The sequence below is a fragment of the Drosophila montana genome, unplaced genomic scaffold (genome assembly GCF_035044405.1).
Source record: "Drosophila montana isolate Dmon_TW-CO22-7 unplaced genomic scaffold, ASM3504440v1 contig_3848_1, whole genome shotgun sequence".
NCBI classification, from domain to species: Eukaryota; Metazoa; Arthropoda; class Insecta; order Diptera; family Drosophilidae; genus Drosophila; species Drosophila montana.
The window spans coordinates 3,164,421-3,191,502 of NW_026998720.1; the positions used below are offsets into that span (position 1 = coordinate 3,164,421).

General features: G+C 41.3%; 2 protein-coding genes and 1 long non-coding RNA gene across 3 annotated transcripts in view; 2 read left to right on the top strand and 1 right to left on the bottom strand.

The window, feature by feature from the left end:
• The window catches only part of timeout, a 98,507-nt gene that overhangs the window by 50,023 nt on the left and 21,402 nt on the right, over positions 1 to 27,082 (top strand). The window lies entirely within an intron of this gene.
• Positions 8,910 to 17,594, bottom strand: 2mit. Its single transcript, XM_064697286.1, has 2 exons — positions 15,944 to 17,594; positions 8,910 to 11,617 (listed from the first exon to the last, which is right to left on the bottom strand). Exons 1-2 carry the CDS (start codon positions 16,889 to 16,891, stop codon positions 9,089 to 9,091), a joined length of 3,477 nt encoding a protein of 1,158 aa, XP_064553356.1. The 5' UTR covers positions 16,892 to 17,594; the 3' UTR covers positions 8,910 to 9,088.
• LOC135438796 (uncharacterized) lies at positions 18,303 to 18,802 on the top strand. The gene is made up of 2 exons (XR_010437933.1): positions 18,303 to 18,507; positions 18,571 to 18,802. It is a non-coding gene; the product is annotated as an uncharacterized LOC135438796 (long non-coding RNA).

Consider the following 27,082-nt stretch of genomic DNA (forward strand, 5'->3'; position numbering starts at 1 on the left):
GTAAGCATGAAACAAACGCGAAGTCAGTCGCGATCGAACAGTCGAATAAAGAAGACGTATCAAGATAAATCGTGTGTTTTACTTTGAAAGCGGCATTTGTCTTCTACAAATTCAGAAGTGGTCCAACCTAGCAAAAAATAGATTTGAACATTTTCACGGTCATCCAATTGAAAAATTGGCTATCTGGCTTAGGAGCACCGACGACAGGAAGCAAGGCGGAATTGATTGCTCGTCTAAACACATTCGCACCGAGTGTACGCGGCAGTGCCCCGGGTTTAGACGCTGACGATGTGGACATGCTGGAATCAGCTAGCTTGGGGAACAGACAGGCACGACCAAGGAGCAACAGCATAGATGTCGTGCAGCAGCAGAATATGGAAAGCGGCCAGATCGGAGCATTGACAACGCAGCAACAAGCAGAAGCCCAAAATAATTTACACATAGGCGAACTAATGGAATTAATTAGGCAATTACAAAGTGAAGCAAATGCGAGCAAAATTGCGCTACAGCAAATTCAGCAGCAAAATGTAACGGCAAACGGCAGCGGTGGCGACAGCGGCGGCGCCAGCAGCGAAAGCCAAAGCAGAGACAACGATAACGGCGTTGCCAACAACAAATGTCGGGACAGAGACGGAAGCGCTGGCATTGAAACAGCTGCAGAAACTCTACAAACTCGTGAAAGAGATAAAACTACATCAAATCGCGGATCAGCTGCAACAATCACAATCGCGAAAGAGGCGACGTTAGAATTCGATGGAAGCGGTAGCGCACGCATGTGGGTCAATCATATTAAAAACATTGCACAAATCTATGATTTAGACGACAATTACTTGCGCATGCTGTTTACGACAAAGCTGAAAGGAAAAGCGCAACACTGGTTGCATTCCAATTCAACGCGCATTCTGGAGCCAATAGGAACATTGAGCAACCAGCTGATCGCGGCTTTCGAAGAAAAAATTTCAAAATCAGACATGCGACGCAAGTTCGAACAACGCAAGTGGCAAATACACGAAAAATTTGCGATGTATTTTGAAGACAAGATGATGCTAGCCGATACCATCAATATGGACGAAGACGAACTCTTAGAACAAATCATCGAGGGAGTTCCCTCCGAGACGTTGCGCGACCAAGCCCGGATTCAATGTTTCGCTAATCCTGAGCAGATGCATCATGCGTTTGCCAACATAGTTCTTCGAAGGCAAGAGCGGGTAACCCAGGGATTTCATGAATGCATGTGGTCTGAGCATAATTCTAGACACCCTAAGCTTGATTGAGGCTAAGGAAACCGAAGACATAAATGATGAAATACAGGAAGGGGGCAATAAACAGCAACTGTTAAGAGACCAGACTGTTAGTGAGCAACTGTTAAGAGACCAGACTGTTAGTGAGCAACTGTTAAGAGACCAGACTGTTAGTGAGCAACTGTTAAGAGACCAGACTGTTAGTGAGCAACTGTTAAGTGATCGAACTGCAGCTGTTAGTGAGCGACTGTTAGACGATCAGAAAATTATGAAGAAAACAATGCACAACGAAACGGTTCCTTCAAATAAGTCATCAAATAATGCGACCGACGAACGAGAATATGTTAATGACAACTTTAGAAGAAAAGCTAAGAACGACCATATTTTAGATGATGTTATGAAAGAGAATTTTGACAAAGGTATGTTTTGCATAAATGTAGTAGATGATCAATTTCCGGATTACAACTGTGGGCAAAATTTAAGCTATGGAATAAAATGTCGGTTCATAAAAATGTTTGAGGAAACGTATATGCACGCAAAAAAGCCAAATGATCCAATCGTTAAATGTGAAATGAAAATATCCTTAGAAAACTATATATAGGAAAACGAACGACTGCAGGTTACTGTTTTGCGTGCCAGCGGCCAAGGAAAACCAATTACAAGCACAATCTTATAAAAAATCATATTCAAACAAAAAGTAACTGAGATCAGGGGATCTTGATCGCAGGATGGCCGAGTTGTAGTAGGACAAATACATGCATGTACATACACAAACAGATAGACACATTCTCAAGGACATTTAGGCAACAATCTCCCGTTTGTTTTAAGCGCTTACATTCCTCATGCACTCTAATTCTTGTAAGAAGAGCTCGACAAGTCGAATCACGCCTCGTCTCGCTTGCACACACATAAACTTATTGTCAATTCGCTTTTAGTCTGTAAGCATGAAACAAACGCGAAGTCAGTCGCGATCGAACAGTCGAATAAAGAAGACGTATCAAGATAAATCGTGTGTTTTACTTTGAAAGCGGCATTTGTCTTCTACAGTATTATGTCGTCATACCCCTTCTCAGGGCCTCGAACCTTAAACTGTGTGCTTAGCACGGTAAAGTTTAGCCAACTACTTTATTCAATCGACCGACCAAAAATACAAAAGTTAAAAAAATCAATTCATTTAATATTACTTTTTTGTTTTTTTACTTCATTATAATGTTTATTTTTTGTTTTCTGAATAATAACAAATTACATTACCCCTGCAGCAATTGCTTATTTGTATATATGTTTATATATAAGCGATAAATTAGAACTAAGTCGTGAACAGGTACATGGAACAAGATCAGCTTGTTAGTCCGGCGCCTAGATACCTAAGCCGCACAGGCTCTTAACGAAAGTTTACTTTTATATGGCTGTGTTGTTCAGTATAAATGTCTGATACGTTGGTTCAGAGGTCCAGTCAGTTAGTCAATCTTAACAAACTCTCTTAAATATATAGAAATTTTTCAACGTTGACGTAAATAAAGTAAATTCAATTCAATAATAAAGTTAATTCAATAACTCCCGATGCTTGTTTCCTCATTTTACGCAGTTTTTCCTCTCAAACTCGTGCCGATACCCAGCAAAGATAACATCATAATAAGCTGTACCCTAACCCCTAAGCTGTCATATCCTGAACTGGCAACAAATTTTCTTATGCTTATTTGTATTATGGGTTTTTTTATATTATTTTTCCATTAACCTTTTTATTGGCAACAGTTGCGCATATTTCGTTTGACATTTGTTGTCCTCCATCGGGCCGTAAATGGATGTGAATTTTAATATTGTTGAATGTCGCGTTCATTTTGCTGCAATATTGAATGCCTCAGCTCGGACCACACACACACACACACACACACACCCGCACACCCATACAAATTTCTTGATGTGCTGCGGGCCCGAAGCACAAAAAAAAGCGAGCAAAAAAACCAATTGACTTTCATTTTGTCGGCAATTTCCACAGCGTCGTTTGTCGAGCGCAGCAATTTACACATACACACACACATACACATACACAACATAAACACACACATGCACACCCACGCGCATACATACTCTCTGGTACGCGTTTCCTGTTGCTGGACGCAATCATCTGATTGCAGTTCGATGTGAAATAATTGGATTTGAAATAAAAATGTTCCATGTGTTGTTTTGTTTTGGCCTGGCTAGTTGACTTAACCAATGAGTGTTCTATTTGGATGTGTGTGTATTGTGTGTGCTCTTATTGGTATAATTTAGTTTAGCTATTATGCACAATTCCTTGTTTAACTGTCGCATGCCTCACTAATTTTAACGTTTATTTTTAGTGTCCATGTGCATTCGGCTCAATCTTCATTATTGTTGATTCTTTTTTCTTCTGTTAAATCCTTGAGTTATATTAGTCAATCTGTTAACTAGTGCTTTAGATTGAACATGCCAATACTTTTACCTAAATAAGTTTATGAGTAGATCTCTTAATACACATTTATTTATTTACTATAATTTATAGATATATATATATATATATATATATATATATGTTAAATATATACTTACTAGCGGGTATACCCCGGCCTTGACCATGGCACGTATTAAATAAATTTTTTCATAGATCTTTGAAATGAGTTTGAAACCTATCGAAAGGTAAAAAAAAAACGTTCATACAACCATTTTCCGCCAATTTACCACTATTGCGGGTGAAATTTCTCAGGTCGCTGAAACACGTATTCATTAAGTTCCGACGTAGAATTTTGAAAATAAGCTTAAAGCAAATCTGACAAAACTCAAAACTTTACCAAAAAAAATCTTTGAATAGCATTTTCCACAAAGGAAGCTTTGATTCTGCGGAAAGTGTGAAACTCGTCTCAAATGATTTTCCGTATAGATCTTTGAAAATAAATTTGAGCACGAAACGTCACCCACCAAATCTTTGTCCCCCCTTTTCAACAAGGAGGAATGCAATTTTCGAAAAGTATGAAACACCTCTTAAATGAATTAGAACAAAGATATTTGAAAATGACTCTGAGGGCGATCGGATGGTAAACAAAAAAGTTTCATACACACCCTTTTCGCGATTTTTCCACACTTGCGGGTGGAAATTCCCGACACCCCGCCTTAACGTGCACCTTCATTACATAAGGTAACTACAGTGAAAGTTTCAGCTTCCTAGCTCTTACGGTTTGTTCTGTGCGTAGATCACCAATCAGTCAGTTAGTCAGGATACAGGGTATTCATGGAGACTGTAAGTTATAGAACTTTACATACACTTAAATGTTCTATAATTATAGTGTTCTACCGCAAACCTGTTGTTAACTGAACCGCGTTGAGTCCGAAATTTCAAATTATCTTTTATTAAGAACCGAATCTATAACCATATCCATCCCAAAAAAAACCATTAGATAACAACCAAGGTTTGTACCAAAAATTGGGTTCGAAAATGAAAAAAAGACAGGTGCAAGAGTAGAACATAAAGACGGAGTTGGTTTTCGAATGGCTCTCGTGAACCGAACCACTAATATTTCTTTTTGGCTTTGGAACTTGTTAATTGCTTTTATGAATTAAAGTAAATGAATTTTAAGTTGATTAAAGTCAAAGATCATTTACATACCAAATTGTCAGACTCTAAGTTAACAGATCTCTGAGTTGGTCAAGTGTATTAAGTAGCATGAGCTGAGATTGTCATAAAGTAAATGCATTTTAGGTTGATAAAAGTCAAAGATATTTTACGTACCAAATTTTCAGACTCTAAGTTAACAGATCTCTGAGTTGGCCTAGTGTATTAAGTAGCCGTAGCCGAGGCTACGCTTTTTTGTTAGTTTTCATTTATTTTTTAAAAGTTGCCAAATAACTTCCCATAAATAAAATCATTATTTTTTGTTTTTGTAATTAAATACTTTTCAATTTTTATTTTGCTTTTGTCGGTTGCCTGCCATTTTAAAATGTTGAATTTTGAGAAGAACTCATCAAATATTTTGCTGAACTTCTCTACATTTCGCTCATCTGTTGCTTTGCTATTTTTATATACTTATCCGCTAGTCTTCATAATACATTAAATATTGATTTTTATAATTCTTTAAATAAGTTTTAATCTTTTTTTTATTAACTTTTATTGATTTGATTTGATCTAACAACGTCTGGTGCCACGAGTTTGGCTGCACTAGTGTTGGCAAACGTTTCAATTTCGAAGAGCTAGTGCTACACAATGTTTACAATTCTTTACGATAAGCAACTGTTATTTACAAATACACACAGAAATAAATATTAGTATGTTTTATTATTATTATTTATTTATTTTTGGCAACTGTTTTGGTAACTACTCGCATTAGAACTATGTCAATTTTGTGTGTGTTTAAACGTCCAGTTTGTGGGCGTGGCGTTTGTCTAAACTGAATAAATATTGATACTGTGTAAATAGAAATATTTGTTTAATATATTTTATTTGCACTGTTCTATATACTAGAACTCGTTCATATTTTCTTTTATCTGTATTTATATTTATATATATATATTTGTATTTCTTATTGATATAAACTATGCATCGAATATTTGGCAATTAGTTTTTTTGTGGTTTGTAAAATGCGCAAAATTAAATGCAAATATCTGCGCTGTGTTTTATTTATTGTTATTTCATATCTTAGTATTTATTAAACACAGAATATTTGTATATGTATATTTAAAATTGCAATTTTAAATGTTGTTCTTCTTGTATGTACAGCGCAATTAAGTTTAATTATTGTAGTTCTTTTTTTCTGTTAGCTCGAAAGAGAGATTGTTTTATATTTCTGGCCATGTTCAATTATGTGCCTTTATTTAAGAGCCAGCCAACTGCCGTAAAAGCAACTTGTTTTCACATAACTTGCCCAAATCAACCGCCCCATCCGGTTTAATATGCTGTAAAAGCCATTTAGCAGGCAAATAATTAAACGTCGTACTCAAACAAACAGTTTATTAACTGTGCAGTGAGTGACTAAAATTTGCCCAAAAAGTGAGCCCAAGTTTGGGCCTGGAATGTGACCTAAAAGTGTCAAATAACGAATTAACTCATTGGAGTTTTCTTCTAACGCAATTTTACTCGTACGCAGCTAAAAAGTTTGGTAAGTAAATCTTGGCCAGCTGGGCATGTCATAAGCAAGAGAAAACCTTCATTAAATTTGACAATGCCCTCAGCCCTCTACCCAGCCGCATTGTGTTTATATGGCACCATTGTAGTCCAGTTTTTCTGCTATGCTGGCAGAAATGTGCACAAAAAAATCTGCCGCCCTTTCTACTTCCACCCAACTGTCTCATCCGGCAGTCCAACAAAAAATGGCAGCCTGACACTTGCCCACTTGGAACTTCCTTAATTAAGATTTTGAGCGTTCTCCCTTATTTTTGCCCCTTACAGCATCCTAATCCCGCCCGAATTAGGGCGTCGGGCATCGAGCGTCGGGCATCGTAGATTGTTGGTCAGCATTACTTTAATTGTTGTTAGCCCGCTTTAGGTTCGCATTTCGCTTTTGTGGCCAAAAATAAATCCTTCTTCTTCTGAATTGCTTGAGAAGAAACGCTTGAACGCCTGTTGTTAGTGGCTGAAACTCTTGCCTACGCTCCCATTACAGATACATTTGTATCCGCATCTTTATCTATCTTCCTGTTGCTGTTGCTCTTGTTCTTCTTGTATTCCAATTACAAAGCCACAAAAAGTTGAAAAACTGTGCAATGACTGTGGCTTTGGGTTCGCCGCTTTGCCGCCCTGCTGCCCGGCAGCCCGGGCTCTGACTCGCAAGATTGTTGCACAACTTTTTATCGTGTCTTAATGTAATTGTTGTGTTGTACCTCCCCCCCTTCGCATCCTTGCAACCCCACACAACCATACATTTCTCTGCCCTCATGAAGTCGTCGTCTTGTAATTTGATTTGCTGGCACATTATTTTGATGTTGGCCTCTGCCAGTCCAGGCCGGAGCCGGTCTCCAGACATTGCCATTTTTCACATATCTTTCAAATAGTTTTACAACATTCCACATTTGCCGTGGCGGATTAGTTGTCTGCCCATTTGGCTGGATTTACACCATATGCTCACTGTTGGTCAATTTATAAAATGAGGTTAAGTGCGGGGGATTCGACAAGTGCCAAATAACAGCAAATGGGGTGCAGAACGAGGGCATATACTTCTATAGTAGAGCAATTGCTGGGGCTGCTGGCTATTGGGGGCTGTCAATACGAACCGTAAAAATAGAAATAAAATAAAACCTGAAGGGTTTTCTGGGAGAACGGTGTGCCTCTTGTTGTGACTTTGTTCGAGCCAAACTCGAAATTTTAATTAGATTGCGCAAAGTGGGTTAAGGAGCCACTGAAGCAGTTGGCTTTTAAAGTCCATTAGGAACAAGCTTTGGCTTGAAAAGGAAAATCTATCAAGAGTTTTATTTCAAGTGAAAGCTAAATGCGTTTTGCTGTTTCTGCTTTGCACTTTAATTGCGTAAATTGTCTAATTACTTAGCCCTGCCGCTCAGCTAGTAAAGGTTTTAGTTCGAATTTTCTTCTACTGAATGAAGTACTAAAAGCAATATGCAATAAGAAATATATATTTTTGTTATGAAAAAGTATCTTGGAGCTACCATTCAACACATTATATCTCGAGTGAAGCAAAAAGTATCTATGAGATATTTAAATATCTCTTAGCTTAAAGGCTTGTCGGATTTGAATAGAAATGATTTCCTTTAAGTGAAATTAGGAGATTAATAGATGGTAAAAATATATTTTAGAGCATAAGTTTGTCATGAATTATGCAAAAGTATCTTAAAGTAAAAGCAAAGGTCTCTCAGACACTTTAATTCTTTGATTTTTAGAGGAAATCTAATCGTCTTCTCCGAGCATAAACTTATCTGAAGTTTATCATTATCATTGAGACATTTAAATATCTCTCAGCTAACCGTTTCTTGTAAGCAAAGTCTATGAAGAGGTTACCAAATGTCAATATTTATGATTGAAGTATAAAAGTATATTGAGTATAAATACCTTTTTAAAAACCATAAAAATGTCTCATGTTAAATTATACAAATTTGCGCTCGATCTAGACATAAGTTCACAATTAACAGCAATAGTAAATTGAGCCTTTTTGTTCTCTTGCGGTCCTTGTAATGCGCATTGATGGCTCGAGCCTTTGCTGACTTTGGGTCATAAACTAAATTGTTATTTAATACTTTATCGATGTATTTCATTTTTATATGCATGACTATCAAAGCACTTAATCTTGGCCAACGGACAGGCACTCATACGCATACATAAAGTTAACTGGCCAACATACACGCACACACGAACACACGAACACACGCACGGCTCTGGCCCTGGTGTAAACTGACCCAAATACGACCACTAGATGGACATCAAATTGAAGGCGAGAGGTGTGGGTTGGGAGGGGCGGGCTTGGAGCGCGTTTGCCTGATGGCCCATAAAATGTTGCTGGCGGTGGTTATTTGGCTGCTCTTGGCTGCTTTTTGGCTATTTGGCTGCTTGCCGCCATACGCGGCGTATACGTAACGAAACTTTATGACAAATTGTTGCTGCTAACCTAGACACTAAGAGGCCTGCCACGTGTGTGGCCAACATGAGCCATAAATCAAACATGACTAAGCGAACACACACACATACATATATATATATATATAAATAAATCTCTGTGCATGCATATCTATATCTCTCTGCGATGCTGCTGCCAGTTGCTTTCTGACTCATTTTGGCCGCTGACTATTGGGCTTAAAACTATGCAGAAGGTTTTCTATATTTGTATATATATTTCTATATATTTGCCCTTGATTCACTGTAGTGTTGCGTATTGTCGCTGCCCGAACACGGTTTGTCACCAGATGCCCAGGCGACGCGTGCCGGGCGCCATCAGTTTGCTGCTCATCGAACGCAGCGTCGCTGCCGACGGCGCCAAAGCACCGCCCAGCTGTGTGGCAGCCACGCCCGTGCCGGCGGTGCGTCTTGTGCTGCTGCTGTTGCAGTTGCTGCTGCCGCTCAGCAGCTCCATGGGCAGGCTGGGCATGCCGCTGGAGGCTGTCATGGGGCTGCTGGGCGCCATCTCTATATAGTAGCTATCCTCGTTGCTCGGCGAGTGCAGACTGCTGCGACTGCTGCCCGAGGAGCAGCCGCTGCCACTGCCGCTGCCGCTGCCAATGGAGCTGTCCGCCAACGAAGCGCTGTAGAACTGTAGCTTCTGCTGCTCGCGCTGCAGTTCACGTGCCTGCAAATTGTGCAGCGGCGAGCTGTATGGCGCCTCGCGTCTGGTGCTGTGATGCCAGGCCCCCAAACGGGGCGGATTTGCATGCCGGGAGCCCTGATAATGCAAAAAGCTGTCCACATCGTCGCTCTCATTCAGCTGGCGCTGATGCTGCTGATGCGGTCGCTGCTGGGCACGTGGACTGCGCTGCCAGGGTAGCTCACAGCGATAAACATGCGCCAGGCCGGCGAGCAGCACAATCACCAGGACGCAGGCCAGCAGCAGCATCAGCCCCGGATGGCTGCCATTTAATGTCTGTTGCGTTTCCAGGCGTGTCGCCAGCAGCTGTGCGGACTTGGAAGCTTCCGTCTTCAGCTCCACAAAGGCCTTCAGCTGGGCGAATGTGCTCAGCTGCTGTTTGACCGCATTGGGTGTGTTAACGCTGCTGTGTTGGTGTTGTGGGCGTGTGCCAGGTGTTGTTGCTGTTGTGCCTGCTATTGCTGTTGTTGTTGTTGGTGCTAGTGTTGCTGTTGATTTCTTGATTGCTGCATGCTTCGTGCTGTAGGTCATCTTCTTAATGCTCAGCGAGGGCTTCTTCTTGTGCTGTTCCAGCTCCAGCTCTAGCTCCGTCTGTGCTGTCGCCTTTGTGTCGCCCTTTATTGCTTCCGCTTGTCGCTTATCAGTCGTTTCCTGTCGCTGCTGCTGCTGCTTCAGCTGGCTGTCAGCCAGCAATGTTTCCGCATCCGCCACTGTTGCCGTTCCGGGCAGCAGCAATTGCTCCGCATCTATCAGCAGGTTGTCGCCCTTGTGCATCAGCAGCGGCGTTCCAATAAGATGCCGATCTTTAATATGCAGCTGCAGCGTGGCATGTTTATGTGTCGGCTTTGCGTCCTGACCGGAAGTGTCACTGGGCTGTACAGCGGCAGCTGTTGTTGCTGCTGTTGCTGTTGTTGTTGTCTCTGTTGTTGTTGTTGTTGCTGCTGTCTCTTTTAATACACTCTTGGCATGCTTGTGTTTGCTATCAGAACTTAAAAGCGCCAAAATTGTTCGTGGCACAGCGACTGTTGCTGTTGTTGCTTTGGCGACCGCAGCAACATTGCTAATGTTTGTTGGCCTGGCTAGTCTAGGCGGCGCTGTGGTTGTTGCTAATGTTGCTGTTGTTGCTGCTGGCGGCGTTGAGCTGCTTGCCAAAATGTTTGTGCGTTTGGCAGCGCGTTGCAAACTTGGCACGCCAGCGGCTGTGGCAGTTGCAATTGTTGTTGTTGTCGCTGCTGCTTCTGCTGTTGCTCCTGGTGGGGTTGTTACTGCTGTTATTGCAGTTGGCATGCCAGGCATTTGTTGGCGCTGCAGTTGCACTAACGAAGTTGTTTCAGCTGGCCCTAAAGTTTTTGCGGTTAGCAGCGCAATGTTGTTGCCGCTTGATTGCATTGGACTTGTGTGTGTTGCTGCTGTTGTTGCTGCTGCTGCTTCTGCCACTGTTGCTGTAGATGGTGCCTTTGACTTTTGCACTTTTGGCATAGTTGCTTGTGTTGTTGCTGCCGTTGCCTGGCTGCAAGTGGGCGGCATTGATTTGGACAGCTCGGCTGCATCATTTACTTCATTTGCCACGCCCCCACAAGTGCTGCTAAAGTTATCGTTAAAGTTCTGCAACTGCACGTAGCGTCGCTTCAAATCGATGCCGCCCATTGTACGACCCAAGTCGACACTGCGACAGGGACTTGCCCATTCGGCAATGCCCAGCAGATCGCTGCACCTGATGGGATTCTCCTCCAGCAGCAGATCACGCAGCTGCGGCAGCGTATGCACAATCGACTGACTGACCGACTCGATACCCGCCGACTGTAGATTCAATGTGAGCAAGTTGGCCAATGGAAGCGCCGGCAAATACAACAAACGGTTGCCGGATAGATCCAAGGTTTTCAGATTTTTCAGCCCGACGAACGCCTGTGGCTGCAGCTCCATAATGCGATTGTGCTGCAGGAAGAGATGCTCCAGCGAGGTGGGCAAGCTGTTCGGCACACGCATCAGGCTGTTGTGGTCAAGAAATAGCAGCTCGAGCAGTTCCAGACGACCCAGTGCATCATCCTCCAGCTGCGCAATGTGCGAGTAGGACAGATCCAAGTACTGCAACAGTGGATAACTGTCCAAATCGCCGCAATTTATTGCCTGCAAATGCAAGATAATAACAAATGAAAAATTTATTTTATTTTTATACCCGTGTTGAGATTATGATAATTGTAACGAATAGAAGAAACGATCCAATTAAGTATATATATTCTTGATCAGTAACTGTGCATCAATCCGTCTTTCTGTTACAGGCAGTATATATACCTGAAATGCCGGAAGGTATATTGTTTTACATTGTACTATTGAAGTGATCGTACAGACAAAGCGGACACTCAAACCTTCGTAGTATTTTTTAAAAGAAGGAAATCCTAATATTATTTTTTTGTGCTTGATTTTGCAGTCTAACCCTTTTGTTTGTCTTTAAAGTGAAGGAATGTCCTTGGGTATAAATCTGTCTGGGGTTAAGCTTTAACGAACTTTTAGTTGAGTGTTGGAAATTTGATTAGTGCGAGAAGCGAGTGACTTGCTGACATTGTTTAAAAATTAACTTGAATCAGCCGTTATAATTACTTCAAAGGCTGGTCGGATGCCATTGCCCCTTTTGGTAGTTCCCGTTGCCGTTGCCGGTACCATTGCCCCAAGCGCTGCTCGTCTGGGGCCAGAAAGTAAACATAGACGCGACTCATTAAATGAAACAAGCGCCAAACACGGAGCCAGCCATCCAGCCATCGAGCCAGTCAGTCAGAGAGGCAGACAGGCGGCCAACCGAACAGCCGCTGCTGCCGTCGATGCCCTCGGGCGCAGTTGCCACAGACGGGCGGAAGCGTTGGCTGTGGCAGAGACGTCGACTCTAAACGCCATAATTTGCCATGAAAAGGCTGCGTGTTGACTGGCGATAAAAGGCAGCTGTGGGGAGCAGCTCCAGGAGCAGAGTACGAAGCAGCAGCAATGGCAGACAAATTAAAATGCCTGCTGCCTGGCAACACAAAAGGATCCTGTAAAGCTCACAAGGAGCGCAACGCAATTGCAACTAGTTGGGCTCTCGCTGTCTTAGCCTGTCTCAGCTGCTCGTTGGCTGTTGGCTTAAACGTGATTATGCTTATGCCAATTATCCTTATTTTATTAATGCCCAGTGTCGAGCGAGCGCCTTTGTCTCTGTCTTTTTTTCTTTTCCCAGCAAAGCTTACGAATGGCATTTTTGCACCTTTTATGGCATTTGCCATAATCGGCAACAGCAGCAGCAGCAACAGCCATTTATAAGCCGCATTTGTTTTTCTATATGTACTTGAGGCTGTTAAGGCTTAGTTAATACCCAAGCGAAGCCCCTAAACGGCTGGGTACGTGCTTTATGCTTATACTGCAATCGGAACACTGTAGTTGTAGACTATAAATCAGTTTATCGTTATTTCTTGTTACCCTTACATCGGGTAATCTGTGTTTGCGAAATTGTTTGCCCCAACTAACTGATGATAAACGCGGATAATATTTTACACTAGTCTCTTTTTCTTCTGAAATTTAATAATTAGTCGGGGTTTCAAATGATTCCTGCCGAAAGCTGACAGACTGAATGATTGAATAACTGACCGACTGACTTATGATAAAAGTACAACTCAAGGCGTAATATCTAGATAGCTGAGTTGAAATCAATATTAGGTTTTTTGGTTGACTGACTGACTGACTGACTGATGATAAACGCACAGCACAAAGCGTAAAAGCTAGACTCCTGAATGTTTTACAGTAGCTGCATTTTGCAATAAAATTCAATAATTTGACAGGTTTTCCAATGATTCTTCCGTCGGATTGACAGACTGAATGAAAGACTGACTGATGATAGACGTACACCTCAAAGCTTAATATCTAGACACGTAAATTTTTCACAATAGTTGCCTTGGGGAATCAAATTAAATAATTTAATAATTCATTTCGAGAGGTTGACACTCTGACAGATTGACTGACCGATTGACTGACTGATGATAAACACGCAGCCCATTTCAGAGATTCAAAATAAAATAATTGGATGAGATTTGTGAGAAAATACTCTCGTCTATAAAATCGATAGAAACTAGTTTAATGAAACGTCTTTTTCGATCATTCAATTTTAAACTTATTTTTTTTTAATTTATAATTTATGAGATGTGCTTTTACTTCTTGTAGAATCCACATTCTCATTGAAAAGAAGTAGCTTGATATCAGATGACTACATGGTACTTTTATCACATGTCTGTTAGATTATTTTAACTTCGTTAGCCACTCTTTAACGCCGGCCCCAATTAAATATGCAAACCCAACTAAAGTCAGCTGACAGCAATCCTTTTACAGTCGTTGTAAACGCTAATCGCCAGCTTAACTGGTCTGTCCTTCCGTTTGTCTGTCACTCATAACCGCTGTGGAGCTTTTAAACTTATTTTATTGTGCATTGTTTTTCCTTGGCATTTGTGAAAAGTGTGAAGTGCTTTTAACATTTCCATTGTGTGGTCGCATTGTGATTTTAATTACGCTCTAGCACTGACTAAGTGGCCGACTAAGCACCGTATAAACGTTCGCGACACACAGAATAATGCAGAGAATAACTGCTTCTGAAGAGCTAACAAAAATTATCGGCTTATTTATGACCTAAATAACGGTCGCCTTGAAATTCTTTTTAAATATTGGCTCATAGTTATGTTCAAGCCTTAATCAGATTGATTTTTGGGTATTTCAGTTAAGAAGACGATACAAAGTCTTCAGTTATGAAGAAAAAATTAATAGGAAACTTGTAGTCAAAGAGAAGAAGTTCGATAGCATTTGTGAGTTGTACTCATATACGTAATGGTGGGCTAAAAACATATAAACTTTTATTAAACAATATGATTATAATCCTATAATAAATGTATATAATAATATGTGGCTATTGAATATGAAATATTGACTATGGATAGAAATTGCGTGAAAGTTGGAGAAAATAAGTAAATATAAATAGTTTTCTGCTAGAAATATTTAAAATATCGTAGGCACAAACTATAAGATGTGTCAACCATTTTTTCAAATAGAAACAAAATATATAATTCGCCTCATAGCGGGGCTTGGAAAGCTGAGTCAGTTCAATGGCACTTCTGTAGAATAATGAGGCAAAAATTCAGGTATGTTCAATAAACAATAAATACAAATTGAAATACGTCTAAAATTTGTTATATCTTCCTGACATATCAATTTCTTCATATTTGCATATTTGCAATTATTTTCGCTGCATCAGAGTGTTCTAATCAATAATATTTATGTGGAGAATTTTCTTTTTAAGCTCGAGAATGTGGCGGCACATAAAGTAATTTAAAGCTCGGCGACAATGTGCGCCCTGCGCCCCACGGGGAAGCGACCCCATGCCGTGTTCGGGGCCGGAGCCGGAAGTGCGAGTCGAGTGGCAACAAAATGGCGGCGTAAATTTAAAAATAACAAAGTGTAAATCATACGCCCGGGTGAGATTTTTGTGTGCGTGGGTAATCGGAGCCGGGAACAGGCACAGGCAGAGGCACAGGCGCACTCAAGCACACAGCCAGAGCCGACCCGGACCGCAAAACAGATGCTAATTAATGGCAGCAACGGGAACTGGTTCGCCCCCCAGTGCTACCACCACCGCCATGCACACCAGCGGAGGGCTAAAGAAAAAGTGCGTGGTTGGTCTTGCGAATGTGCCGTTAATTGCCGACAAAAGCGTCAAAATTGCGGTTCATTGGCTGCACACAGACGGAAAAACGAGGATATTCGCGCGAGAGGGAGCAGCCAGACATACTTGTGCTTGATGGTTACGCTAATTTATTGATTACAGCGTGCGGGTACTAGTCGGGAGTGCCTGACTAGCAGATACCCAGCGATATGGTGCTTTTGCAAGCAATCTAATATCCTTCTATACACACACTTCCGATTCTTCCCTTTACCCTACTCTATGTATGGGATATGTATCCTTCATTAATTTCGGTTTTTACGGTCCGATCGTTATGAAATCTTCAGAAAATAAATAAGACATCAAAACGTGCGTGAATACCAAGACTATGCCTCCAAAAATTAAATTGCAACAATATTCGAGGAAACGATATAAACTGAAGTGAATACCACATTTGGTGCCTCTATAGCTGCTATAAGCTCCAATATATGCTCAAAACACAGCATATCAATATCGATTTTTATCGATTTTATGCAAACCAAAGGGTTATCAGATATTAGAAACTTAATCTACAGCTACCATTGGAAGATCTGCGTTTCAAATCTTAAGACTCCTGCACTAATAGTCTCTGAGATCAACGCGCTTGGAATTGTTTGCTAAATATACATACTTTATGGTAACCGAGATGCCTTCTTATGCCTGTTGAAAATATGTGCACATAGCTAGAATACCTTATTTTTAATACACTTTCAATGGGTACAGGGTACTAAAATGCGCTAGCTGCTTACCTGAAGCCAGTTGTGCGAGAGTTTGAGCGTGCGCACAGATTGCGCCAATGCAGCGGGCACCTGGCACAAGCCGGTGCCACTGGCATCCAGATCCTTGAGACTCCAGGAGGCGACAAACTCTTGCATGGCTGCGCCCACCAGCGGATTATATGCAATGGACAGGCTCACCAGATCGGGTATGCCCTGCAGGGCGCGTATAGCCGAGCCGCTCAGCTGATTGTGCGACAAATCCAGATGCTGCAAATTGGGCAGCGCCAGAAAGGATTCATAGTCGATATCCGTTATGTTGTTCCAGCCGAGCAGCAGTGTTTCCAGACCAAACAGATTATAGAAGGCCTGCCTGGCTATGGCACCGCCCAGCTCATTGTGTTCCAGATTCAAATGCTTGAGCTGGGGCATGCGCTGCGCAAAGAAGCTGCTGCTGCTCCTGTTGCCGCTGCTGGTGAGCTGGCTAAGCTTGTTCCAAGATAGATCCAGTGCGCTCAGCGTGGCGCTCAGAGCGGGCAGCAGGGTCAGCGTGTTGTTGCATGCGCTCAGCTGCTGCAGCTGCGTAAAGTTCTGCAGCTGCAGGCTGTTCAGACAATTGTGGCTCAGATCCAAGCGAGTCACCAGCTCAAATTGGCCCTGATAGTTCTGTTGGCTATCATAGGCGCTCAGGCCTTGCCGCGTCAGATTCAGCAGCGTGGCGGCCTCTGTGTGTGCCTCGCGCTTCTCGCGCAGCGGCGACTCGCGCTTGTGCTGGTAGCGCAGCTCGGCTTTGTAGTGGGCCGCCGTTGCGTGCTCATCGCGCAGCATGCGGCGCACGCTCTGATAGCTGAGATGTTGCAGCGACAGTTGCCGCTCCTGCTGCTCGGCGGCGGCATCTGTCAGGGTTAATGCCTGCACGCTGCACAGCAGCAGGGCTAGGGCCAGGCCCAGGCCAACCAGGGCATAGTGTTGGGCCAACATATTTGTGTGGGCGGCTGCCTCGTTTATTTTGCAGTTTTTTTATCCTTATTTTTTTCCGTTTAAGGGTTTGGACTTTAATTTCACTTGAAATTTATGCGCTGTACGTGCAGACGTTTAGCGCTGTTTGAGAAATTTGTGGAATATGGCCAACGTTTTGGACGTTTCATTCATTTGCCTGCCATTTATTCATACATTCATGCACTCACGTACTCCAGAAGGCCTGCCTGTTGGCTGGCCTGCTCTCAAATTTTTTTTATTTTCTTTTTTGAGGGGGCGTCACGTGCGCGCCTCTGTGCTCGACCGTGTGACAACTGTCAACAGTTTGACAGCTTTGCCGTACGCGTGAACTTCCGGTGCGGCGCGGCGGCCATTGTTTATGGAAAAAAGCGTTGCCTACTTTTCAGCGTCGCACGCTAAATATGCTGAATTTTTAATTAAATATCAACTTGGCCATCAGCTTTTCAATTGTTGTTTTTTCTCACTGTTTACAATTGTTTTACTTATTTTTTGTCCTTTTCTGTGCGTCGTTTTTTTTGCTAATTGCTGCACAAAGCGCCGTTCAGCTTCAGCAAATGTCAATTAAAAAGTGCGCATCGCTTCACCTGCTTTTCTGGTGCTCGTCGCTTGTTGTTGCTGTTGTTGTTAGAACTGACTGTTGTCGCATAACAACGTCAATTGTTCCCCTGGCGTCGTCGCGTGCTTAAAATCTGTAATGAAACGTACAACAAAAAATGTAATTACGCTTGTTATTGCCATTGTTATTGTTGTTGTTGCTCTTCGCATGCAAAGTGCAAAAAAGCAATGGTAAAAAAGGTAAACTTCTTTATAATTTGCTGAGCATTCGCTTTGTGTCTGCACTTGACTTTGTTTTTTTGTGCATACCCTTGCAGAGAAAGTATTGTATTTATGTCTTGAATCTTGTAACGCCTGAAAGAGACGTCTGTGACTACATATGGTTTATATATGTAAGTAGGGTGAGAAGCTGATTTCGTATACAGCTGATGATCTGTCTGTCAGGTAACCTAAGATAAATTCAGATTATCTCTTAAAGATGTGAATTTTTGTTGCAGGTCAATATATAAAAGCTTTCTCAATACAAGCATAAACATTGGTCCAAAATTGTCTATTTGTAAAGTTTTTGAAGATATTTAAATAACAAACCAGCAATATTGAATACCTCCTCTCATAATAGATCGCAAATTACTTGTCTTCAGATCACAAATATATTCGCTGCTGTGTAACAACAAGGGTATTTAAACTTCGGTGCCCCAATGAAATTAATGTTGTTTCTCTTTTTTTCATACACTTTTTTTTTTGCCCGTGCTTCTTTTTAATTTGAGCTCAAGCTTTACGACTTGAAAGCGCTTTGGCACTTTGCCTTAAGTGTTATTTTTATGTTGATTGCAGCTAATGAAATTATAATTTCAACACGCTTAACAGCCAGCCATAATTTGGCTACAACGTTACAGGAACAGGCAGGGGGAACGAGCTCTGTAGCCGGGTCAGAAGCGAGTGGCACACATGAGGCACCTTTTCTGACCGCGTGTCAGCCGCATGCCACTAAGCCCTGGTTATAAAACCAGCATATGTGCGCTAGCATTTGTATTTGTGTGAGTGTAAGTGTGTGTGTGTGTGCGATATATAAATCATTTAACTGGGTCATTTCATTTCCGTTGCAGACAAGCGACAGGAAACCCACTGCATAACCCACAACTGTCAACAGACAACCCTCGGGGGCGGCCGAAAACGACGCAAATTTGATTTACTTCTTGTCGCCGTAATGATGCCCAAATGTATGCCTAGGACCTTATTTTTGTGAAGTACCAATCTGCCGAAAATTAATTTGTCAATGTCTACTTAAAGTCAAAATTGCCAATTCGCTTGCTACGAGCGGCTATATGGGTTCTAGTATACGGCTTGTCACTCAAGGTTTTGAATGGGCTGTGCCTTATAAAATATGTTTTATATCAGGTTATGGGAGAAACATGGTAAAGATAGAGGACATCACTAGTAAGGATAGCTATATTTATTTCTGACTAGTTGGGCTAAGACATCAACTTTTCCTGCACGTAGTATATTGAAAATTTTAAGTCGCTATTCTTCCCAGCTAAACCGATTTTCCGTATTCGATCGATCACATTTCAGAAAACCTTTTACATAGCTATTTGAAAATTAGATTGAAGTCGATTAAAGAAGAAAGTGAAATGCAGTAACCAGGCTTTCGCCCATTTGGGGAGAATTTTGAAAGTTAGTTTAAAAAGCCTTGAACTTTCGCTCAAGACCTCAATTTTCCACCCAGAAGCAATAGGTGGATTTTTCAGAATGTGTGAGACACAGCTCACAGATCTTAAAAAATGAATTTGAAGCCTAAAACATAAAACCGTCTTTCATCCATATTCCACAGCTACAAGAGAACGTTTTCAAAACCGCGTCTCAGCGTGCAGTTACATTCCCAAAAGTACCTACAAACTAGACAAATGTTAACTTCCAATCAATCAGTCAATCAGGGCAAATAGATTGATCAGTCGATTAGCCTGTTACTCAATTCATCTCTTGATTTTTAACTCTATAAAAACTTCAAAGACGTACAAATTATTACGTTCTTTCATAAATACCAATCGGTCTTATCCTGTTCACATTTTCTTCCTTTCAAATCAATGAAATTAAATAACATTTGCATGCTTTCATTTACACTCTCCATTGTTGTCCTAAATTTATTTTTACTTGAAAGCTGTCTACAGGGTTTTATCTAGTCGAACTAGTCTTTGAATTCTTTTTTCGAGCATTTCTATTTGGATGTTGTGTGTAATGTACATATGTTGTTTATGGGAATTGTTAAACCCATAAATGTTGTTGTTTCTTCAAATTACACACAAGCACACAAATACACACCCATACATATTCATATATATATATATACATATACATTAGTGTAAACAAATTTAAAGGCATCGCTGGTTCACATGAAGTTTATTGACAAATGCTATCAAGGAGCTGGCATTTCATTTCACATCTCGTTTGCTTACGAAACAGTCAAATGTAGGCCATAAGTTTAGCGACAGACTTGGCCAAAGACCTCCCCAGCGCCCCCCTCACAGCCGCAATACATCCCCTCTTTATGCCAGCCAGACAGATAGATGATGTACACAAGTCAGTTGACATGAAAGTCGATTTAAAAAAAAAAAAATACCATCAACAAATATATAACAGCAATATCAGAAGCAGCTAAAACAACATGGCCAAGGACAGCTGTCTCTGTGTCTGTCTGTCGGACTGTCTGTCTGTCACCCCCCCACTCAACCCCTGCCATTACCGAGTACCCCCGTCCGGAGTCAACAGTCAGGGGGCGCGTTTGTTTTTTGGCTTTATTTTTATTTTTTTTTCGGAGTCTGCCTGCGTTTGTCAGTTTATTTAATGGCAGCTTGAAAATAATTTGCGAATTGCTCTGCCAAATATATTTTGCTTTTGCCTAGTCTGTATTTTATGATTGAGCATTACCGAGGGTGGCCAAACCCCCACCCAATACCGGCCAAAAGTCGAATATTTATGTGAAAGGCTTGTCGCATTTGTTTATTTTTTTTTATCTCTTACTCAGTTAATCAAATGCAGAGGACAAAGGGCAAACAGTTCGCTGATGCAGCACATTTAAAGTGCATCCTATTATGCCATGTAAATAGAGCGAACGGGAATACCGAAGCCGCTTTGGATAAGCTAATATGTAGATGCAGCAAATGCTATAAATAGAGAGAGAGAATGAGGGGCAACTTCGTTACGCCGAAGATTAAATACCCTTGTAGACCAAGCACTAGAATTCTACAACTGACCGATTCCTATTACATTGCTATATGATATAGTAGTCTGATGTTGATCAAGATTTGCTCATATGTAAGTGGTAAACCTCGTGAATTATTCTGAAAAAGAAAGTCGGAATGTTTAATCAAGACTTTATATACTTAATACGTAGTCAGAACTGTCACCTTCTATGCGCTACAAATTCCAGGATAGAATTTTATTAGCCCCTGCAAGTGCAAAAAACTCGTTGCTTTAATAATATTCAGGACATTGTGCGCTGCACTGAAATTGGATGTTGCTGGCAGCAGCATGCAGCTGCCATACGTCAACGATTTATTTTATAGAAATTTAGCCGGCATAACGTCTTGCACCCCATGGTCGGGCCCGAGTCCCAGACCAATCCCACTTCGAGTCGACTGCAACATGGCTTTATCAGTGCGCAGCTTGTGCTACAAAATGCAAATGGCATTTGACGGCAAGGACAACGCTGTCGCCGAATGCATTCCTCATTGAGTGCCTCCTGGCTGTCTCCTTGAGATACGTTTTTTTCGCCACACAGTTTCTTGCTTCAGTTGCGCGCTCAATTGCGCAACAAAATACAAAATTGTATCTTTGCCCCCGTCTGGCCCATGCATAATGCAGTGTTCAGATCTGCTTTGTGTGTGTGTGAGCGTGTGTGTGTGCGTCTGGGTGTGCAGTGTGTATTTGCATCTCACGTAAAACTGCAGCGACTGCTGGCTCAGTTAGTTTGGACTGTGTGGCTGTTGGATTTTGTGTGAAGTGCGCACTTTATATACCCTTGCCTTATCCTTTAAAATGCTTAAAGTAGTCAAATAAAATGATTTAGTAGACACGTTTATGGTCGATCTTGTCATGTTCTATATGGCAGTCTATCTTCATTCTTTCCTATAATACCCCATGGATTCCAGAATCTATAGCACCTAGATACATTTAAAGATACATACTTAAAACTTTGCATATTAGACTTTGAAATATTCAAAATTAAAAATTAAATTGTAAATCTTAAGAGTGTTGCAGACATATGTGGAGCTAGTTTCTTCTTAGCGTTAATCATTATTGTCATATCATTGATAATATCGTAACAGTTAATGGGTATATATCGGTCGATCATGCCGGACAACAGCTTGCCTGCTTGTCATGCATGTGCTTGTGCGCTCGCTTCTTCTACACTATTTTTCCCTGAGCTGCTGTTTTAATAAACTTCCGCTTTGTGGAAGTTTTACACAGTCGGCCGCCCGCTGCGTCTGACATGTATTCAATGCCGGCAACTGCATTGGGTATCCTTCATCCTTCATCTTTTATCCTGCAGCCTGCAGCCAGTAGCCTGCAGCCTGTAGCCAGCTGCATCTGTGTCAATGTCAACATTGGCAGGACGTGCGAGTTTGTCACTTTCAGTTGAGCTCGTGGCTCTTAAACTCGGACTGAAATCTTTAAGCAAAATGTCCAACGCTTTGCAAACAATTTGCCAGCGCATGCCTTTGTGATTTGTTACCAGCCATCAATGGGCGGTATTTTTTATTCTTTTTGGTATTTTTTTTCCACTGCGCATAAAAGTTTTCAAATTAAACTTTTTTTGTTCAGTCGACTGTCAAGTCAATGGGCGGGCAATTGGGCGGCGATTTGGCGTATCGATATCGAAAAGGCCTTTACACACATGCTGGAGCGTGTGCGTGTGTATGTGTCTATATGACAGCAGTCTTAAAAGATACATATATCGCATTTAAAGATATTTTATGTTCTCAAATTCACGGACTTAACGTGGCTTAAAACTAAAAAAAAATCCTGTAGGTTATAGCTTATACATAACCAGATCCTTGCTTCTTACGATTTTTAAAATTTTGAGTTAAATGATTTAATGTGTGATTAGCATACCCTGTACATGCCCTGTACAAGCTTCTTCTAACCCAATAAGTATACGATAATTATTTTCACAGAAGTAAAAAAAATAGCTAATCAACTTTTAACTCTTAATATGTTTCGATAAAGCCCTACAACTTGTTATCTGTCATTAAAACTACTTGATAATAATGTGATATATATCTGCCTTTACCGTGAAAAGTTACTTTGCTTAATGCACATAATTCTCAAGCTGCGGCAATTTGCCAAAAACTAAGGAGAAAACGTTTTTGGGAACTTTTGCTTATGACTTATGGTCACCAACTTGAGGTCGACATTGCCACCGCCATGTTGTTGTCTTTATTAATGCCCTGTGGCGAATGGCGCTGCCAGAATCCCATCTACGAAACGCCCAAAACACCCAGCTACCACACCGCGCCCTGCAGTCTGCCAGGGCAACCGAAGAAACACATAAGTAAAATTCGTAATAAACTTGTGCTCATCCACATCCTCAGTTTGTTGTGCGCCTCTGGCTGTGTGTGTGTGTGGGTTTTATTGTTTTATTTGTGTGTAGATTCATGTTTGATTTTTTTATTTTTCTGTTTTGCTGCCATTTCTTGTTGTTGTGTTTCTTTTATTTGTTAAATTGTGTAGTGAAAAATCGCTCAAGGCCCTGGAATAGAGACGCAGAGTCGAGGCCCTCCTAAGGGATTTTATTTGTATATTTTGGGCTTTTTCTAGTTGGTTTCTCCTTTGGCTTCATATTGTTAGCTTGATTTCGGTTGCTCGCAGCGCTCTGCGCTCTTGACATACAAAAAGATATTTTAATAAAAAATGTTGACTGTCTGTCTCTCAGTGTGTCCGTCCGTCTCTCGCTGCCAAATGGAGGGTGGCATTAATTTTGATTGTCTTACTCGCAGTTTTAACCCCTTGTTTAGTTGGCAAAGCTTTTTATGAAATTGAAAAAGTTTTTCAATAAAGTTGGCCGACAAAAAACATTTAGCCAGCTTATGCATTAGGCTATATTAATATCTAGTTCACAGTTTTTTTTTTATTTTTATATATGTCAGGTTGGACCTCTTTGCCAGCTCAGCTCGTCGCATAATTTGGGGTCAGGCGACGGCACAAATTGCATTTCACTAAATGATTTTGGACAGCTTGACCACTACAGCACATCATTTGCCGCGGGCGGGTGCTCAACTGGTGCCACTCTGTCATATTTTCTTGCCTGCCACATAAAGTGGCACAATGATTTTCTAATAATTTGCCAAATTGCCTTTGCCTGGCCATTAAATCTGTGATACGTGTCTGCTTCAGATATTGTGGCTGATGGTCTCTGCCATTTTGGTCAAGCTGATTGCTAGATTATGTACACACACACACCCACACACACACTCGCGCGCGGGCACACAAACATTTGACAAACGGCTGTACAACTAGCATTATGTGCTTCAAATTGTCAGCCTCAGAGATATGAATGTAAGTTGAAGCCCCACAGCCAAGCTGTGTCCTGCATCCTGAGTCCTCTTACTGAGCTCATCTGTATGTGTGTGTGGGCGTGTGTGTGTATGTGTGATGGTTACTAGGCAGTTAAAGCTGTCAGCAGCTCGCTTTAAGTTAACGCTTCACTGCCCGCTTGCTAAAGTTTTGTACAAAAAATCTGCGACAAGCGCCAAAATCAATAATTCCGATTGTTCTTCAAGTGGTTTCGCATTGCTAGCAGTTGGCAAAAAGTGCAAAAATATTTTTGCAAAAATAAAACACACTAAAAGTGCTCTTCATGTGCATGTGTGTGTGAGTGTGAGTGTTCTGTGTTTTGTGTGTCGTCGACTTGCCTGCTCTGCTGCTTTGCGCCATTGTTCATTGTTCCCATTGCTTGCCCCAGAAAACAACCAAAAACGTTTAAACAAAATAGAAGCAGACAACTTTGATCTAGAATACCCTATAAATATATTGGCAATGAGTTTGCTTTGGGGAAATTTCAAAAATTATGCTGTAATATTTTCCGCTCTGAAGAAAAGCAGAAACAGCTAAGCATTAATTTCTGTTCTTTATATTAATCGCTGAATCTGTGAGTTACTTTGCCCTGAAAGGTTTATACCCTGTGCTCACTTGCAATAGGGTATCATTGGCTTTTTTGGTTGCCATTACCTGCAGCACCATCCCGTCAAATCCACCGAACCACTATACCCTGCGCACTGCACATTTGCTTTGTTATTTTGATGCTGGTTGTCAACGTTGGCTGCGCTTTGTTTTCGTGCTTTCAGCGCCCTTTGTTCTTTTTTTGGGCCTGTTCCATTATTGTCCCTGAGCTGGCTGCTCCTTCGCCCAGTTTTTGGCATTTGGCGTCTTTTAATTTAAGCTGGCGGTTGCTTGTCCCCAGTTGTCAGGCGGTTGTTTTGCTAACAAGTTTTGTTATCGATATGACTAGGCAAGTTTCAAGTACGTCCCATACCCCCCACCGACAATTAGCGCATCTGTTTCAGCTTTCAATTGCTCTGCAAACATTTATCAGGCAGGCACTTGTCAGTAATACGCGCCATTAACGTTAACGCACATTATGCTCCATTTTTCAAGCATCAAATTATTACAAAAGCAGCGTGGGTAGAATGTTGGAAAGGTACCGGCGAGGGGGCGTGGGTTGAAAAGACTGGCAGCTCTGCCTTCCGGCAGACAACAAACTTTAAATATTTACGACATCATTTCATGGCCCACAAGCGATGCCGCTGAACCCTTAAAATTGCCTGCTCTGGAACTCTGCCAGCCCCAGCCCAGCCCTGCCCATTGCCAGCCCCAGTCTCAATGATAATATCCAACCCCCAACCTCCCCTCACAGAAAAAAAAATATTACACGCATAACTGTCGTATTTTTTTCTTTCCGTGCGGCCCTTCTTGGCTGCTGGCGCTGTCTTCGAGCCTCAAAACAAAAATTAGGCCATTAAGGCATTTACCAAATGCGCCGTGTCCTTAACTGGCCCTCATTCGAACCTGGGCTTGGTGGTTCGCTTTTTGGGCGTCTTTTTGTTGAAATTGAAATTAATGTGGCGGAAATCACAAGTTCAACACGCAAAGTAAGCGGCAAGGGTTTGCTTCAAGCATTAGCCCCATGATATATGTCGGTAATTTCTGTCATTGTGCGCTGCCTACTGATGATTGCCCCGGCAATTAGCCCAAAAGCACACACACACAGACACACACAACTGTAGCCGAGACACATTTTGAAGAGCCTGATTGAAGATCTAGTTCAGGCTGCCACAGAATTTGTCTAAGTTCAATTTATGGCTACTTTAAATATGTAAAGGGCGTTGGATAACTTTAAAAGTGCAACTAAATTGAACGCGTTTTTTGAAAAATTTGGGGGAAAAAATAACAATTAATGAGAGAGAAGTTCGGCACGCCGAAGATTAAATAGCCTTGTAGACATTTCGCCCTTTCGTCCTTCAATTTGTGAGAATAGTGAAGCTCGTAAATGCTGACATTGATGATAATATCATTGAAATCAGAATATTTTGCCATTTAAGATTCTCCTATTCGGCCGATATTTCCTTTATTATTATTGAAACAGACGGTCGGGGTCGGCTATGTCTCTTATGCGTTACACATTCCATGACAAAATTATAATACCCTTTACAAGGGTAGTTAAATAATCAGTGGGAGTCGTTATATATGAGCCCAAAAATCATCTACAAAATAACTCGAATCTATGTGACCAATAAAAAACTGAATATCATGAAAACTGGCTTACTTTTAGTAGGTGAGGAAACCGGGTTTAGTTTTAGTAGCATTTTAAGAAGCATAAAGTTTTATTTAAAAAATTGATAAGTCATACTTTTAGTTACTTAAACGAAAACTTTAGAGAAATAAAAAAAACACAATTGATTTTATGCAGCTTTTAATGCATTGAACAATTTTAATTTTATAGCTTTTTATATTAAAATAAATTCACTTTAAGGCATTTAAATATAAAATAAAGATTAAATAAAAGGCATTCGTAGATATGTATATGCTTATATATTAATGTGTTCTTTAAATATATTTTTATAAATTCTTGAAAAGCATATAATATAATTTTGCCTTTGCCAAGAATAGTTCGTTGGCTGCTTTGCATATTTTTTCAAATGCTTTGGGCCACGCAAACTTATTGCGCAATTTTTCATATTTTTAATGGGAAAACATTTTGCCTTGCGTCCAAGTTTTTAATTTGTTGTGCCGCTCGCCCACACAGCTGCCAGTACCATAGAGAGCCCGCCCACTCATCCACAGCCATCCCCAGCCCCAAACCCATTGCATATTTTCTTTATTTTCAGCGCTTATATATGTATGTGTTCCGTTCTTTAGCTCGGCTTTCATTATAAGCCATAACCATTTGGCCGTAAGGCGCAAAAGTGTCGAAAGTGCAGGCAGGCGTGCGCCATTTTTATAGGCGTGGCACATAACTTTTCCGCACCCCCCCACACACACGCCGACTCATTCACACACCCACATAGAAAGCGAGGATCGTGGCAAAGAAATATATATTTTTCAAGCAGCGAATTTTTGATG

Excerpts from the sequence above, each read along its gene's own strand:
- 2mit (XM_064697286.1), bottom strand. The coding sequence starts at position 16,891 with ATGTTGGCCCAACACTATGCCCTGGTTGGCCTGGGCCTGGCCCTAGCC. Across the intron at positions 11,618-15,943 it reads TCTCGCACAACTGGCTTCAG|GCAATAAATTGCGGCGATTT; the intron begins GTAAGCAGCTAG and ends TTGCATTTGCAG.